This window comes from Diadema setosum, chromosome 2, assembly GCF_964275005.1.
Source record: "Diadema setosum chromosome 2, eeDiaSeto1, whole genome shotgun sequence".
Lineage (NCBI taxonomy): Eukaryota > Metazoa > Echinodermata > Echinoidea > Diadematoida > Diadematidae > Diadema > Diadema setosum.
In genome coordinates this window covers 22,389,492-22,408,810 of record NC_092686.1, presented here as the reverse complement: position 1 = coordinate 22,408,810, position 19,319 = coordinate 22,389,492, and the positions used below count along the sequence as shown (strand labels likewise).

The 19,319-nt window shown below is 40.7% G+C and overlaps 1 protein-coding gene across 1 annotated transcript; it reads right to left on the bottom strand.

Moving 5' to 3' along the window:
• Positions 1-1,082: 1,082 nt before the first annotated feature.
• Positions 1,083-19,319, bottom strand: LOC140240874 (protein Spindly-A-like). Its single transcript, XM_072320651.1, has 12 exons — positions 19,296-19,319; positions 15,773-15,937; positions 13,308-13,547; positions 9,672-9,803; positions 9,128-9,277; positions 8,561-8,659; positions 7,585-7,695; positions 5,940-6,083; positions 4,347-4,444; positions 3,258-3,445; positions 2,617-2,730; positions 1,083-1,509 (listed from the first exon to the last, which is right to left on the bottom strand). The coding sequence occupies exons 2-12, from the start codon at positions 15,935-15,937 to the stop codon at positions 1,115-1,117; spliced, it is 1,836 nt and encodes a 611-aa protein (XP_072176752.1). The 5' UTR covers positions 19,296-19,319; the 3' UTR covers positions 1,083-1,114.

The following is a 19,319-nucleotide window of genomic DNA, read 5'->3' as shown; positions in this document are numbered from 1 at the left end:
GAAGAAATATTAATCTAAGCCTATGAGTCAATGTTCAAAGTTTCATCACAACTGAATGAATAAAGTATGTGTATATACCTATACAGATATAGATCACAGTTTTGGGACCTGAAATTTTACTCTGTTGAATCCCAAATGATGTTCATTATAACGGGAGAGCACTGTTCATGTACAATGAGTATATCATTTCAAAATGCCAATCCACATGCAACTTCAGTGGGCCTGGTTATTGACATGGCTCTACCATACATCACATAGTACTCATTCGTTTGGCACATTTTCAGGACCAGAAATATACAGTGCACTCCCGTTATAACGAACACGGTTATTATGAAATTCCGGTTACAACAAAGTAAAAATTCGGGCCACAACGCTATCCACTTTATGTATTTTTATTGTTTATTTGTTCAGTCCAGGGAATAATTTTCCTGGTATCTCTTCGCAATTTGCTATGCACTTTTACACCACTGCTACACAAATCATCTTTTGTGTAGCAGTTTTCTTCCACAGAAATGTACAGGATACCATGTGAAATATTGTTCATCAGCTGAAATTGCCAATCAAATTTGAGTTGGAAAATTATTCCCTGCAGTTATAAAGAAATTTCGATATAACAAAAGAAAACTGCCGGTCCCGAGGACTTCATTATAGTGGGAGTCCATTGTATACCTTTTGGAGGTCAAATTCGCAGGAATGAATTGACTCCTTCTGTCCTGAAGAATGTGCAATGAAATAGTCTCCTTCAGGAGAATCCAGGAGTATCAGGAAAATCCACATGACAAAGACATGCATCCTTTCACCAAATGCGGGATACATGCCAATAAGATACATGATGCTACTGTGAAAAAAAATTCATCTTTGCAAGAATAATGCAAAGGTTAAGTGTACTCGCTGCTACCCTTCCTGCCACCTATGCATTCTTTTTTTAAGTCACTACTTCCTATAGTTTTCTCTCTCTCTTTTTTAAAATGATATATAGTTTAAAAAAAAGAAAAAAAAAGGTTTCAATGTCACACACATACAGTGGATACTCAGGATCAACCATGATCATGTCTGTTTATCAAAGTACCACGTACACCTGCTTGATGTAGTCACATGCCTCTCTCCGTGATTTTCATTGCTGCTTGCATTCATCAGGGCAGTCCTTTTGGATCACTTTGGCTGGTACTACCAGCCTACCACCACAGGGGCCCCTCACCCATGGCCCCTTGCTCCTCCCATCCTCTGTCGTCCCTTCCTTCCTTTTCCGCTTGTTGTCCCCCTCCACCACGTTCTCCTCCCCATCTGCTGCCCCGCAGTGCTCGCCACTGCTGTGGCCCGCCTTCTCACCCTCCATGTCTGTCACCTTGCTGCTGATGGAGACCACCCTCTTCCTCTGGGGCTTGTCCCCATCGGCCGAGGGAATGCTGGGTCTGTTGGCCATCTGCTCACCGAGTGGCTCCTTGCCCGCCTGCTCTGATGGTGGCACTCCTGACTTGGAGCCTCCAATATTTTTCTTCCCTGACTCACCTGGAACAGTTGGGTCGAATTTTCAACGGAAAAAGTGAAGAGAAGGAAAAGACAAGTCTGATAATATCTGCCAGAACATTGTTTACATCCAAGCAGATCACAAACACCCACACACACACGATACATAGATATTATGTTCAACTCTGCAAAGCATATTGTGCAGGAGTGGCAATTTTCCATTTATGTCCACACCTTGTGCTCTACTAATTGAGTAACAGAATTCAGAAAACATGAAACTTTGAGGGTAAACTGAAAAGAAATTGTTACTGTGAAGCCAAAAACATTCACAGCATGAAATTTTCGCATATCGGAGCCGACAGCCTTTTTTTTGCTGCTTGAAATTTTCTCGAATTGCCACTATGGCATTCACTGTCAGTAGCGTGGACAAGAATTTTCACAAATCTTGGCTCCTTGCGCAATCATGAAAATTTCATGCCCGCGAAATTTCTGGGTTTACAGTAATTATGGCTACAGTAAAGTTGTTATGTTGTATCAACACACAACCCAAGCGTGCTCTAAGCAGGTGGGGCATATTTGAAGAATAAGGCATATTCAAAGGAACATTTTTGTTCTTTGTTTGATACTACACACAAACTTAGAATAGAGAGGACAACAGAGGTACTGCACCTGAAGAGTGAGCATGACATGTTTGCCTTCGCTTTAAAATTTGTTTTTGAAAGATCTGAAACTTGGGAAAACTGTGTTTTGTGCCACCAATACATACTTACATCATTATCTCTTCTTACACGCAACTCGGGATTCTTTTCTTCTATTGATAGCATCAAATGTTGCATGGGAAGGTGATCTTAACAATGACTAATTTTAGCAGATTGAATTTCAAACAGGCGTGAGAGTTGGCTCTCTTTCAAGGAGCACTTATGGCCACTGTTCTTAAATTTGGTGTGACTAGCTTAAATTCTGCTAAATATTGGATACAACATGAAACTGGATACTCACTAAAAACTAAGGATAAAAAGTTGCATTTCATCTGAAACTGCATTTTACCAATCTGTAGAAGTGTTGGAATGAGCTTTCAAAGATGGGTAAGTGATTCCAGCGACTTCATCCGGTCAACCTGTAAGAATGTGGGCAATAATTATTCCTTACCTTGTAATGGTTTAGAGCCTGACCCTGCCTTTGGCTCTGGTTTCTTCTCAAAGTCATCAGGACCAGGTATCCTCTCTTTGTAGCCACCCTTCACCTCTTTATCAACAGCTATACCTATTGGAAGACCAAAATATTGGTGATTGATAGGCCATTAACATGATTATCCCTAATTTCTGTTGAAGGGGTACAATCTCTTTGTACTTGTCAGCAGTCAAAATTTTCTGCATGTTTGCATAAATGTGATAAATATCATGCAACTGAACACTCTAGGGGAATCCCTGTTCGGTAATAAATGAAGTGTCAGCATTTTCAGTTCCTGATGTTTCACTCAATCATTCAATGACATGGATATGACTTGTAAGCACGTACATTATTGCCATCTGTAGCTCCAAAATGTTTATGAGGAAATGATTGTACCTAAATTTGGTGAATAGTCCATTTTGATACAGCAGACACGCTGTGTTTAAAGAAGCATTTCACTAGTACTAACATGTGAGGGCACTGAACGAATGCCGTCAGTGAAGGCCTGTGTGAAGCATGCTATACACAGGGACACGTTTGGGTCCTCTTTTAAACTAAGGTGATTAAACAGAATCCAGTGAATGTTTGAGAGGACGCCCCAGACGAGGCAGGATTCTCACCATGTTCGGCCAGCTTGGCTCTGAGCTCGTCAATCTTGACCCCCTTGACGATGAGAGTCGATTGCAGCTGCTGCACCCGCTTCTCGCTGGCGTACAGGTTGCGCTGACACTCGACCAGGCGGTCACTGAGGAACAGACGCTGCATCCGCTGCGACTGCAGCTCCTTCTCAACATTCTCCTTCTCCTTGCTGGATGGACAGAAGGAGCAAAGGGAGAAATGTGGAAAGTTGCCTAAACAAAAAAAAAAATTCATGCACTACTGTATACGCCGAATATTTTGTGAGGTTTTTATTTTCGCAAATTTCCCGAGTCAGGTGTTATTCGCTAATTTAAAAACACATGAAAATATTGACTCTGATCCCAACATGAATGTGATGTGCATGCATACATTTCTCCATCCAATACTGTACTCTATGATCGTGAATTTAACCACTTGCAAAATCATCAGGAAATCCTGATTCGCGAAAAATTAGACTCGCTAAATATAAGGCGTATACAGTATCTGATCATGGACATCCCATTATTTCCCGAGTAAAATGAGGGATTATTGGTGGAGGTGGGGTCGCAAAATTTCTGTGTTCTAGCCTGTGATCTTGAGTGTACTTATATCCTCATAGGCAGCAGTGCTCTCCTCCTGTACACTGAGTGTCACATCAGCAGGATGCATGCATCTTAGATAAAGTAGAACTTTGCTTTGGTAGCTCTTGAAGTATTCCTAGAATTTAATATAATTTCCAAGAGTGCTGAAAAGCCTTACAAAACAATATTATAAACTAACATGTAAATGTTATAATATGGCTGTTTAATGAGTATGACACCATGGCAGACAGATGAATACTGTAACACCAGAAATTTTTGCATGTATGAAACTTTAATCCCTCATTTTACTCCATGCCTTGATTATTTTTGGTTTTACAGTAACTTTGTTTTAGAGGTACAATAAAATCACAGGTGGCTCAGGCTACCTACTGTTGCTTTGTGAGTGCAAATCCTTTTGAGCTTTGAGAGTTGTTACAAAAAACAAAAACAAAAAAAAAAATCATGTGAGCATACACAGTATGCCTTGTTTCGCAACATGTTGATACTCACCTTGCCTGGTCCAGTTTGCTCTGATAGAACCTCTTTAGTCTGTCTCGTGATGGACTCTTTGGGGCTCCTTCTGAATCTTCAAGGACTACCGCAGTGCTCTGCATTTCAAATATAGTGTCCATTAATCTTAGTATGATGTCAATCAAATGTTATTGAATCTGAGTACAGTCAAACCTGCCTTAGCGGCCACCTGTCTATAGCGGTCACTGAAAAATCTCCCCAAGAGAAAAGCCGTGTTATAGACCCTGTGTAGAGCGACCACCTGTCTAACGCAGCCAGCGGCCACAAATTTTGTTTCCCGCGGTAGATTTTAACCTGTCTATAGCGGCCCACAGACCCGATGCAGCCTTAGCCGAGCCAATAATTCAGTGTGTTTTTCTGCTTTCTAGTCGTGCTAGTCATTCATGGGCAACGTTCAGTGATCGCCACAGCTGCATTCACCACTCATTCAGTCATAATAATGCTCTAGTGTTAAAGGCATAATTTACCATTTGCAGATGAAACAAAAACCCAGCATTAGTGCTTCAAAAAAGTTCTAAAATGTGAGTTAGGGCTAGAAACAACCACTGTAAAAATTTGAATCCGTATAATCAATGTTAAGTATTGTTAAATACACAAAATGTGAACAATAGTTATAACAAAAATGTTTCCAGATTAAACCGTCTACAGTTACGGTTTATTGAGAAAAACGCTGATATCTCCTCATATTTTAGGCTTTATTGCAAAAAATTTATGGAAGGTTTTTGTGATACAACAGAACTACACATATGCATTAAATGTGATATCTTGAAATTTTTTGAAATCACTACTCCCAAAGGTAAACTGGACCTTTAAGCTTTCTTCACGACTGTACACATGCTATTGTGCAACAATTTCATAAACACTGGCATTGTTCAAAGCATGAAACACACATTTGCATATGTATACACATACATGTACATGTAAGTACAGATGTATACAACAATGATACATGTACATGTAGGCAATGCACACAAAGTTGGATAACCTGCCTATAACGGCCACTCTTTTCGTTTCCCTTGGGTGGCCGCTATAGACAGGTTAGACTGTATGTACCTCCTAGCTGACGAAAACCATTGATGGAAAAATATGTAACATTGAAAATGGCAAAGAATCTGTGAGATTTTTGTTATGAAATTTTAATTTGTGAGTCTATCACATCTCAAGACAGGATTCAGGATAGTGGGTTACCAGTAGTTTTGTTAGGGTGCAGAATCCCTCATAGCCACATAACCACAAGAAAGTATGACTTAGATTACAGCAATCTGGACAAAATAAATTCTCCTCACTGCTTGTTGCTTGCAGGCATTGCCATTCTAGAATCAAATGCACACTCTTTCCATGTACATGTACTTTGCCAAATCACTTTGCCAATATTTTGCAAGTTTTAGCCCTCTTGTGAATTTTACTGCCTAAATTAACTGTATGTATATGTGAGGGAAGGAAACAAACAAAACAAACAAACAAAAAATAGCATGAAAAAACAAAAACACCCTAGTATTCTATCACATGACTGTGTCTTGAGATTTCTATTTGATGTGTTGAATAATTAAAGGTCCTGGTGTTAGAGACTACCTTCTGGTTACTCTGGACATTGTGCAGCTTCTGGGTCAAGTTCTGCACATCAGTCCTACTCTGGGCCAAGAGCTGCTCCAGTTGCTCAACCTGGGAGGCAGCTGCCCCTCCCCTGTCCATCTGGAGCAGTCCAGCAATCTGGTACTGGAGTCACCACGTGAGGGCGCAAGACAGAATGCGAGAGGGAAAAGGAAGAAGGGATATTATAAAGTTCAAATCTTCAATGAATATAAGCATACAAGTCACATCTTCTTTTGTTTTTGTTTTTTCTGTGTAATTGAAAGAAGTTTCATCGCCAACAGTGGGAGTATAGATTGAGCAAAGAGTGACAGCACACTGCAGCCAGATTACAGCTTTCGGAAACCACCAAGGAAAAATATGCTGGACTTGACTTCTTCCGTGACCATATGACATAATGCCGTAGTTCAAATATGCTATTTGGGAAAATATCAATAATTACACGACTGGTAGTGGTATATTTTGAAATGAAACAGTCTATTTTATTCATCTACAAGTATTAAATTTTCTTAAGTGGTATTTTCTACCATAAATGTATTAAACACTTCAATGAACATAAAATGACTGTTTCATTCATATTAAAGGTATACAAAATTAGAATGTCATAGTGAAACTAGGGCACTACTGTAAAACATGATATATTCACAGCACGAAATTGTCGCGAATTGGAGCCAACGGCCTTTTTCAAGGCATGAAATTTTCACGAATTGCCACTAGCATTCAATGCATATAGTGTAGACAAGAACTTTCGCATGCATTTTAATTTTGCGAATCTTGGCGCTCGGGAAATTCGCGAAATTAAAATGCACCTGAACATTCCTCGGTTTACAGTACGTTTCAATATGCACATTTCTGTCAGAAATTTTAAGTCAAATAATCCAAATGATGGTTACTCAAGACAAGTAGGCCATGTCATAATTTGGACTAACCAGCAAGGAAGACCTTGGTATGAAAACAAGAGCACACTCATGTGTGGTCAAGCAATGTGCTTTTAAATCTATCATTAGACTAAATTCTGCCAGGAAAAGAAAAGCAATGCTACAAGCAGGACCTGGATTCTTTTTTGAGATTCAGCAAGTCAAATCAAAGAATTTTCACGATACCTACATTCCACAAAGATTTTTACTCATCGGTCACTCATTGGAAGCAAAGTTTGTTGCTTCTGGCCACCCATCAAAGTGTATCGGATCGCAGTCTGATGAATCCAACTTGTGTTAGAACCAACACTTGCTGTTGGGCAAAAGCTCGGTGGTAGTGGAGATGACGCCTGTCCGGTAATCAGGAGGTCGTAGGTTCAAATCCTGCTCGAGTATGTACGCCCGTGATTTTTATCATGGCTACTACTAAAAACACTGATCAATTCAGTGCTTATTTACGTTGATGTAGGGCAATTTGTCAATCAGTTGTGTTGGTCTGTGTCAAACATGATCAGACGATCTTGTCTCATCGGATTACGCACGACATAATGTCTGATACTGACCTGATAGCCAACCAACACAAGTCAGATTCACCAGACTGCAAGCCAGTACACTTTGATGGGTTGCCGGAAGCAAACACTTGGCCTCTGACGAGTGACCGATAAAAAAAAAAAAATAAAAAAAATCTCTGTGGAACGGTGTGGTATTACCTTGAGGTTCTGAATCTGTTGCTTCTTGTGTGTCAGTTGTTTCTTGGCGGCATCTAGGTTGAGCTGCATTCCAATCATCTTCTTCTCCAATGCCTGCCGTTTGTCCTCAACCTGTGCAAATCAACAATGGAAAACAAAGAATTCTGTTATCTATCTTGTTCGTTTTACTGTGGAAAACTGGATAGATATTGACCCATGAATTCACTGTTAAGATCCACAGAACTGAATTGAAACCACTTGCTAACCCACTCTTATCCTAAAAGTCATTTTGGTTAAAAAAGAACTTTGAAAGAAAGTGCCTAAATTTGTTCTGAGCAACTGATATCAAAGTAGACATGCTTTCCCTTTGTAAGGGGTAGGATGGCATTTGCATCATGAGCATGATTACAAATAATTGTAGACATTGTAACAATCATTACAGGCGTCGCAAACTGGTATTCAGTGGCAATATTGACACACAATGCTAGTCAAAGCTAGATGCAATATGGTGACCGGAAGAGATTTGTCATCAAAACATAGAAGCAAATATTTGGTCACATGTTATTGGCATGTACAAAAGCCATAAATATAACGAAATAAACATACGTACAACCTTTCCAGCCATTGCTAGTTTATATATGAATGCAACATTAATAGACAAAGCTGGTGTTGTATAAATTAAAGCAGCTTGTTACAGTTTATGTCCCACAGTACAGGTGACTCCCGTTATAACAAAGTCCTCCCGACTGGCAGTTTTCTTTTGTTATATCAAAATTTTATTTTACCCGAAAGGTAAGTTATGTAAAGATATGTAGACAATAATTTTGGGACCTGAACTGTACTTCATTGTAATGATAATTTCATTACAAGAGTGTTCGTTATAACAAGAGTGCAATATAGCAATCTGTCCCTACAAATACTGCTGATGCTAAATTGTCAAAATAGTTGTGATATTACACAGACAAACGAACAGACTGTTTCCACAATCTGATCTCACCTCAGCAAACAGGGAATTCCCCTTGCTGTTGGGATCTGTCGACTGGAGCTTGATGAGGTCTAGCTCTGCTTGCAGCTCCTGTACCTGGGTCCGGACTTCCTGTTGGTAGTAAGACACATAGCTTTATCCATTATACTTTTTATTTCAATTTATCTAGAGTCGTTTATTCATCTAATTTGATCGGGTAAATCACCACTGCACTGTTATCCTTGGGGTCCCTTTAGGTGAAATCTTTTCAAAACACGCAGCACAATGACACTTAACAAAAACAAGACAATAAATAGTTAACAGCAATGAAGCAAATTCTTAGACAAATAAGAATAAGATATAGTTGAAGAGTAAAGGTTCTAGGTCATGGTATCTTAATACATGTGTGAATGAATGAAGTCATGAAATGTATCTGTTAAAACAATCAACTACCCAGAATTGTCTTTGTCTGAAGCATTAGCAACAGTTGAAAATTTAGTCTTGTGAAGCTTACCTCAGGTTGGCAGATCTGTTTAGGCTTTCAGAAAGGATTCATAGGCAGAGAGCTTTAAGTACAAACGTGACATAAACAACATTTACCTGTAAATTTCTGAAGTATGTCAGACATTGGGTGTGTTCCTCATCTGCCCTACTCTCCAGCTCGGCATTCTGCTGAGTCAGCATGTGCTTTGCATAGTGAAGCTGTTCAACCTCATCCTTGGATTCTTTCAGGCGTGCGGAGAGTTCCATCTGTGAATGAATGTTCGCATGTAATTGGGAGGTCAAACCTGAGATGAGCATATTGCTGTTTCGTGCAGAAATTGAAGAAACATGGAACTGACTGTCCTCTGTTTTCATGACTGACAAGGTTTGTTGACATCAAATTACTTCCTGTGATCTAATCAAACAAACAAATGAAAGTATTCTAGATTGTAAGGTATGTATCAACCAGTTGGTGCTAATTAAGTGAAAAAGTAATTCCACCTAGATGAGATACAACATGAATTTATCCAAACTTAGGCTACTAAATAACATGTTGCAGAATTAAACTACAATGTGTGGAATGTGGTATCATTGTAGCACATTAAGTACACTGCAACATTGAGACTGAAGCATGGAGAAAGCAAATAAATGAATAAATTACCTTTTCTGCAGTCAGTACATTGTTCTCTTCCTGGACTGTGTACATTCTGTCTGCTGCTGACATGGTCTGATCAAGAATAGCAGTGTTGGCCTTGTCTAAGGCATCCTTCAGGGCAGACTCCGATGTCTTTAGCTACAAGAACAAAAAGGAATGGAGACAGAGTCAGCAAAGCACTGTGTACCACATACTCCTCTCATACAAATATAATTGTGGTTTTAACCGGCATGCAAAAGTGTATCTAGAGTGTAAGGCCTTATGTCCACCACAATGTGCCAGAGGAGAAGGGGATAAATCCACATTATCTGGCTCTTATTACCTCTTTCCCTGGCTAGTCCTAGGTCTTACTAACATTGGAATATGTAAAACTAGAAAATAAGCATCATTGTCTGGATTCACTGGGGCCCGTTGCATAAAACTCCAACCGGATTTTTTTCCGGTTGAAATCACAAAATTCCGGTTGGAAGCTCCCAACCAGAGTTTTTATGCAACGGATTTTACATTCTTAGATTAGCAACCTTAAAAAATTCAGGTTGGGCAAATCCCAACCAGAATTTTCTAAGGTTGCAAAAAAAGTTTTATGCAACGGGACCCCGGTATAATTTACCATTTACAGATGAAACAAAAACCCAGCATTAGTGCTTTAGAATTGTTCTAAAATGTGAGTTAGGGGTAGAACCAACCACTTTCAAAATTTGAATTGGTAAAATTGATGTTAAGTATTGTTAAATATACAAAATGTGAACAACAGTTATAATAAAAATGTTTCCAGACTATATAGTCTACAGTTACGGTTTACTGAGAAAAATACAGATATCTCCTTATATTTTAGGCTTTATCACGAAAATCTTTTGATAGGATGTTTTGTGGTACAAAAGACGTACACATATGCATTATATGCCATATGTGACCCTGCATCACAAAACGAACAGAAAGTCGCCTGACATGAAATTTTAGTTAAGAGCTTATTCTGAAAGAGCAGACTTTAAGCTTTAAAATGATATGTAACTCAAATCAAATGGACTCTCCTAACCTATCTAAATATTGGAAAGAAAGCACACACTCAGGAAAAGTGTGAACTGAGAAAAGAGGCTCTGAAGTACAGTGTCTATTCAAGCACTAAATCTTTACAACTTAGCCGTGCTGGCTGTGCAACCAATGGGACAAAAAACAGGATGTAAGCCACAAGAGTAACAACAATGAAGGAATTATCAGATTAAACTGAAATTGAGCATGCCTTATTAACACATGCACTGTCCATAATTAATGCCAACTTTCAAAGCAGTAGCATCATCCTTTCAAAAGTTTAATATACGAGTTGAAAGTGAAGAGTGTGTACAAGGTTTTTAAGAAATGACAAGAGACCCGCGGGTCTAGCGCTCACCTGAGTATTGCAAGTTCACCTTTCACGCAGTCACTAATCTAAATTATTCACAGCTCTACCAAAATTTGACCAGGCATTCTCAAGTACAAGATGAAACTGTACAATAAGGGCCCAAATTTTTAAAGATTCCTTAATTTGGGGGATTGGGGCCCTTCTGGGGCCCTCTGGGTGGGGCATGGTGCCCATTTTTATAAATTGAGATCCTGACCCCCTAGGGATGCTACCTGCCAAGTTTGACGAAAATACATCATGAGGTTTTCAGGAAGAAGATGAAAATGTACAATCCAGGTCCCCATTTGGACCTTCCCAACCAACCCCCCCCCCCCTTGCCCCCAAGAGGGGCACCCCTTGATCTCTTATGAACAAACTTGTAAATACAGTCATTAATGTACTCACTCATAGTATTATCTTACCTCTATAACTTCTGATTCTAGAGAAGATTTTTAAAGATTCCTTCATTTTGGGGGTTTGGGGCCCCCTGGGGGCCCCCTGGGTGGGGTATGGTGCCCATTTTAAGAAATTGATATCCTAACCCCCTAGGGATGCTACCTGCCAAGTTTGGTGAAAATGGGTCATGGGGTTCTCAAGAAGAAGATAAAAATGTACAATTTAGGCCCCATTAGGACCCTTCCTCACCCCCCCCCCCCTCTCCCCTGGGTCCCAAGGGGGGCACCCCTGATTCTGCCATGAACAAACTTGAAACTACAGTCATCAATGTACAAACTCATAGTATTAACTTAGCTCTATCACTTCTGGTTCTGGAGAAGAAGATTTTTACAGATTCCTTAATTTTGGGGCGTTTGGGCCCCTGGGGGCCCCCTGGGTGGGGCATGGTGCCCATTTTAACAAATTGAGTTCCTAACCCCCTAGGGATGCTACCTGCCAAGTTAGGTGAAAATGGGTCATGGGGTTTTCAAGAAGAAGATGAAAATGTACAATTTAGGCCCCATTAGAACCCTTCCCCACCCCCCCTCCCCTGGGTCCCAAGGGGGGCACCCCAGATTTTGCCATGAACAAACTTGAAACTACAGTCATCAATGTACTAACTCATAGTATTAACTTAGCTCTATCACTTCTGGTTCTAGAGAAGAAGATTTTTACAGATTCCTTAATTTTGGGGGGTTTGGGCCCCCCTGGGGGCCCCCTGGGTGGGGCATGGTGCCCATTTTAACAAATTGAGTTCCTAACCCCCTAGGGATGCTACCTGCCAAGTTTGATGAAAATCGGTCTTGGGGTTTTCAAGAAGAAGATGAAAATGTAAAAAGTTTACACACGACGCACGACGGACGCCGGACGAAGGGCGATCGCAATAGCTCACTTGAGCCTTTGGCTCAGGTGAGCTAAAAAGGGGCCTCTAATGACACACCTAATCACACTATTGTGCCAAATAATGTTAGAGATAAACTGCTGAAAAACACACTTTCCTGCCCGTTTTATGATCCCAAAATTTAGTATAATGTAGAAGAAGACTTGCTCTTTCAGAAAATATGAAAAAGTCAAGATCGGTTAGGTTGACCCATTTCACCTATTTTCAGTTCTCACACAAACTCAGTGTGTGCGACTTTTTGTTCATTTTGTGATGCAGGGTCACATATCTTGAAAAAATCTTAAATCACTGTTCCCAAAGGTAAACAGGACCTTTACGATCGAAACCATGATTTAGATTAGTCCTTGTACTTGACGTGTCACGCACATGTACTGTCTGAAGACATGACGTATAAGTAAAATGATAATAATAATTATATGTATAATTTATATTGTATCAAGTCCTTTAAATGAAATGCTCAAGGTGCACTCAAAGATTACAGTATAAAGGTAAGATAGAGAGATGGGAAAAGTACAAAAACAACACAAAAAACAACCAACCCACCAATTTAGAAGTAAATGGAAAATCAAATTTATCAAGTTGGTATGTTAGCCAAATGAGATGCACTGAAAGATAAGGATAGATAGATAGATAAATATAGATAGGTAGATAGATAGATAATTAGATAGATGAATAGATGGACAGATAGACAGACAGAAAGAAAAAAAGAAAGATAGATAGATAGGTAAATAAACAGATGAAAAGATAGATGGACAGATTAACAGGCACTGGGAGACAGATAGAGAAAGAGTAATGTTAGGAAAAACTCCAGGTGAGGATAAAACCACAGTAGGTGAGAAAATCACACACACATAAAGAATAAATTACAGAAAGAAGTGAGAGAGATGTGGAGATCTCTGCAGTTTACTAGGGACTTTAAGTATAATACCTTCTCCTTCAGTTGTTCATTTTCAATCCTGCCATGCTCCAGGTCCGACTGGAAAGCCTCGCTGGTGGCCCGCAGCTTCTTCAGCTCCAGGGAGTGCTTCAGCTCCATCTGCTCCCTGACGGCTGCAATCTCCTTCTCCTTGCTCTCCTGCAGACACTTCAGCTCGGTGGCATGGTACTGCTCCAGGTGCTCCTTGTTTGCCAGCTGCATCTGCAGGGTGTACTTTTCTTGCTCCAGATCCTGCATTGGACATGAGGCAAAGGGTGACACATTACAATAGGAAGCTTTAGATTTTAGACGCGCGGACGTTCAGAGGGAAAAAACATGTTCTGAGTGTGCGCAGAAGCGCGCGTCAAGTCGATCTATTTTTGGCTTGCGTCGCCTGAGTTTTTCACTACGCGTAATGGGCTATTTTTACGTCCGCACAGTTTGCAATGTAGAGAGCTACTTCATGCACCGATCATATGGGGGCGCAATTTTATTTTTTATGCTTTGTGTCCCAGTGTAATTTAAACCTACTTTTCAGCACGACTCAGGGGAGAGGAGAACGTCCAGCGCACTCGTCGTCTCAAACGTCCGCGCGTCAAAATCTAAAGCTCCCTAATATTTGCTCCTGCGACAATTGCTGCGGGTTTGTTTTCTCCAAGGACTTTGGGTGAGGGTTAGGGCTGTGATAGGGTTTTAGGTTTAATTTGATGTGAGGATTTTATGGTTAGAGTCATGTTTGTGGGTAGAATCAATATATTTGGCTTAGCATGCAGATGTCTCATGGGAGCAATTGTCGCAGGAGCAAATGACACGGAACTCAGGCAGAGACATCCTGGTGATTGTGATGCAATGCATTTTATGAGAGGTCAAAATCTTCTAGAAAGGAAGATAGGTTATATACATCAGCATGCTGCTACATTTTGTGAATATGTGTGCATTCATTTGAGGTCTCATCATGCCTACATATATTCAAACTGAATGTATTTAAGAACAGCAGTAATTGTGGCACTGGATGTGTAAAATACTGCTAGAACTCTAATCCAACTCAATTCAGATCAATGCAATTCAACTTTGAAAGCTTGCTATTCATTTGATAAAATTGAAAATGTTCTGCAAATACCTCGTCATCTCTTGTCTTTTAATCAAACCTTGTCTAATACAAGGTAGTTCATGTTTAGAACAAACTGAATTGAATTGTGTCTCACATAGTCTCGCATACATAATCCAAGGTTCATATAATTTGTCAACTGTTGTCACATCTCTCTTTTTATAAACTGACCATAAAGTGAAAATGTAGCTCTGAATTATTGGGATGCATTTAGTTGGTACTCTCAGTCTCATAACATACTGCAGTATCCATTTGTACAGTGCCTTTCCATGGTTATCCAACAAAACTGCCATCTTGTTACATTTCTGTTTCAGCGCTTCATGTGATGATGATAATTAGCAGAAAATACCTGGCATAATGGTGCAGTATTCCAAAGACATAATTACATGTAGTACTGTAGACAGCAGACTTCTTCAAGTGAGAAGTGAACACAACAACAATGCACCTACAGAGTGTCGAGGCCGGGCTATTTAGGTAGATGATAGAGCCGGGGGGGGGGGGGGGGGCCTCCAGATCTCGGCCATCGACTGCGTGATCGCGACGAAAATTGGCACACACATTGCCTATGATGGAATCTAAAGTACCATTAAGTTAATTATTCAAAAAATTATTATTTGTGCTAAATTATGCTTATTTATGCATAATGATGCATGAAATCGGACAATTTGGTATAAATCACTAAATAAAGCTCAAAACAGGCACATTTTTTTTTTGTAAGTGTTCCTTTTAGTGTCCTTAGTAAATGTAAGTGAAAAAAAATGTGCAATCAGGAAAAATTTCAAAAGCATTTTATTAAGTATTTTATTTTTTTGAATTTCTTAAGTATTTGTTTTTTTGACTTTATGTTTTCATTGTTTTTTCCATGAAATTTGTCCGCGACATTGTTCCGAATAAGAAAATATGTTATTACTTGATTTTCATCGATAAAACCCCCAAATAATCATGCTTTTATGAAATTTGCCTGTAAACATAGTTTGCATTGATATTGTACACAAATTCACGTTTTTGAGCAATTTTTGGTCTGACATGCACATACATATTTATGCGCAACTTCAGAACCACGCGCCCGGGCATCGTAAATTTGGTGTCAAAAGATGCCGGAGACTAAAAAAAAAGTCATGAAACGTCGCAGGCGATAGCTTTTCGCGATAGCGATACATCGCGTAACGCGCGAAACGTCGAGGGGGGCCTCGGAGGACCCCCCCCAGCCTAGTTAGGTTTAAATATAAAACTGCAGCTGTAAATTCTCAAGTTTACATTTATACTACACACACAGTAAAGTATCCAGTGAATAGAATGGGCAGAGTTGGCAACAGAGGTAGATCTATACAGTGATAAGGCTATAATAAAACGTCTATCAAAGTATTACCCTGATTTGAGCTGTGTACTCATTGACGAGGTCCTCATTCTGCTGTTCCAACTTGTGATTTTCCTCCAGCAGCTGCTTGCCTATGGTGGCCGCCTTGTGAAGGTTGGCCTCTTTTTCCCGGAGCTCCTGCCGAAGTTCCTCCACTCGGCTCTCAAGTGAATCCATCTGGATCAAATAAAGTCAGAGTTTGATTGTAGAAAATCGTTAAGCGCCATTTTTTAACATTTTGAAGGGAGTCCATCATGATCATCACAGTACACCGAAATAAAACCTTTCCAGTGATACTGTATACGCCATATATTTCGCGAGTCTAAATTTTCGCGAATCAGGAATTCCTGACAATTTCGCAAGGGGTTAAATTTGCGATCATGGAGTCCTGTACTGAATGAAGAAGAGTACACACATACGTCACATTCACATCGGGATCAGAGTCAATATTTTCACGTGTCTTTAATTTCGCGAATTGCACCTCACTCGCAAAATTTGTGAAAATAAAAACCTTGCGAAATATTTGGTGTATACAGTACCTGACATGTAACATAAAATTAGAAACTATTCTTATTGTTTAAATGATTTTTCTTATAACTTTTTTTCTCTCTCTTTAGCAGCTGTACACAATCACAAACATCTCAAATTAACAAGAATGGTACAGTCAAACCTGCCTTAGCGGCCACCTGTCTATTGACCGATTCTGTGACGCGCTATGTGTATTTTTGGCATGGGCAGCGCCATTACGGCGGTGTCTCAGCCGACCCCCCCTCCTCTCTCCCCACCCTTCTCACGCGCGCAGAATGAAAAACTGATGCATGGTTGCTTTAGCCAATGGGCGTCTCGTACTGAGTGCGCGAATGCTTGCTTAGTGCGCGAACCTTTGTTACAAGTGCGCGATAAACATGCTGCCCTGGGGGTGGGGGAGAGCAGGGGGGGTCGGCTGAGACACCGCAAATTTGAGCTCATGGCTGCGCCCAGTGCCATAAAATGTCTGCTGCCCTCAACGAACCCGAATCGGTCAATAGCGGCCACTGAAAATTTCCCATGAGAGAAAAGCCCTGTTTCGACCCTGTGTATAGCGGCCACCTGTCTAACACGGCCGGCGGCCACAAATTTTGTTTCCCGCGGTAGATATTAACCTGTCTATATTGAACGGCCAAAAACCCAATGGAGCCGTACCCAAGCCGATGATTCAGCGTGTTTTTCTGCTTTGTAGCCGTGCGGGCAACGTTCAGTGATCTCCACCGCTGCATTCATCCCTCATTCAGTCATAATAATGCACTAGTGTTAAATAGGGGATGGTTAGTAACTGATCAGTGGGAATCAGTGGGAATGCTGGGGGATGATTGTTCCAATTCTTGTGGGATTCATTTAAGAGAACATATTGTAGTGTGAAAATTATTTGCTTCAGAACGGTCTCATATTCAAGTAATGTGCAGTTTGATGCCCCGTCACTGTAGTGGGCATGCTAACCTGGAAACATTAAACTGCACATTACTTAAATATATAGAGTAGACCATTCTGAAGCAAATAATTTTCACAAACAATGTACTCTTAAATGAATCCCACAAGGATTGGAACAATCATCCCCCAGCATTCCCACTGATTCCCACTGATCAGTTACTAGCCATCCCCTTTAAGCTTTCTTCACGACAATACACACACTACTGTGCAACAATTTCATATACACTGGCATGGTTTAATGCATGAAACACACGGTGTGTGCGTATGTACACACATGTACATGTAAGGATACAACGATGATACATGTACATGTAAAGCAATGCACACAAAGTTGGATTACCTATCTATAGCAGCCACCTGTCTATAACGGCCACTTTTCCCCGTCTACCTTGGGTGGCTGCTATAGACAGGTTTGACTGTATCATCTTGTTTTGTGATCAAAACTCTTCAAATGTTTCTGAACCTTTCTTGCACAGAGTCCTGTACCAATTTGTTCACGAAGACAAAAGGGGCATAGCCATAATATCAAACTATTAACAGAGACTCCAACTCTCCCGTTTTTGACGGGAGATCTCCCGCCGAAAACCCATTTTTGCTAAATCTCCCGTTCTCCCGTTTGAGATCTAATTTCTCCCGCCCTGGCTCTTTGTCTCCCGTTGGAAGGGATTTCTTACTTATTTCTATCGTATGTTGAAAAAATAAGCCTTAGATAGCACAAGAGAGCATCTAGAACCCTAGGAACTTCGCGCTTCGCACACATCAAGTTGGAGTCTCCCGTTTGCTAGGGGTTTCAGGCGGGAGAATCTCCAGATCAGAAGGTGCTTTGGGTTGGAGTCTCTGTATTAAATTTCCTGCACAGCTCGGCGTACCATTAACTGGATTCATGAGATTGCAGAAAGGAATATTTTTGCCACACTTCTGAAGTCCACACTATGCGGTTTTTTCTTGCGACTGCTTGCGGTTTCGAGAAGTCGCACGCGGTTCTCGAGCGCATGCGACTTCTCGCGACTTGGAGACGTCCGCAAGCCTTGCGACCTCCTTGCGGCTGCTGTCAAATTTTGAACATGTTCAAAACCTTGCGATCGTCTGTGGTTGCCTCTGCGATAACTAATTGTGACAGGCCGAAATTTTGCAAGCCTTGCGGTCGTTGCGCTCACACTATGCGACTCGATGATTGCGATCCGGCAACCGCAACAGATCGCAAGCACTGCAATAAAAAAAAAAACGCATAGGGCCTAGGGTGAGGCCACCTATAGGGGCCCGCAACTCGTCACCCGCGCACGCAGCTCCCATATAGACAAAGCTCGTAAAATAGTAGAAGTTGTCGATTTCTCACAAGGTTTTATTGCGTGAACTGTTCGAAATGTTCAAGACAGACATTTTGATTTTAACCGTAAAATACGAAATTTGAGCCTCATTAGCCGATTTTTTTTTTATATCATCCGCTTGGTGAGAATGTGTACGGTGATTTGTGGGATGACTTGCGATTCTGGTGCAAGGACTAGGTGCAAAAGACGTTGATTAATTCATTGCGAAAAACGTGTCTGGTAATACAAGGTGATTTTGCACCGCACAGCGCAAAAAGACAACTTTTTTTAGAGGGGTAGGTATGTTTGAAGCATATTTTCTAAAAACTGGAGCGAACAATCAATTGACATAAGTTGGCGCCAATTGGCTGAATTTGTAATTTCTAGGATTCTGTTTTAGTGTTAACCCCGTCGCGGGGCGCTGTAATTTGTCCGTATGGGGTCGCTGCTGCGGTCAGGATTCTGTGAATAAGTGGTGTTATTTTTACTATCTAGCCGAAATTTCATCCTCTCAGCTGCTGAGTACTGAATTTTAAAGCCACGAAAAAAAAAAAAAAAAAAAAAAAAAAAACGTCCGGTGATACGATCTATCGGATGATCTATCAACGTTAGGAGTCTACTCTCCTACGTCTACGATCAACTCAGTTTCTTGCTGCGCACGGCGGGGCCCGGGCCGGCCGGAACCCCGTGGCCCGTGCTTCGCACGGAGTCTGGTCGGGCGAGACTCCATCCTATACGTTCCGTCTAACGACGATGCTTACCTTTCTATCGTTCGTTCTTCTGTG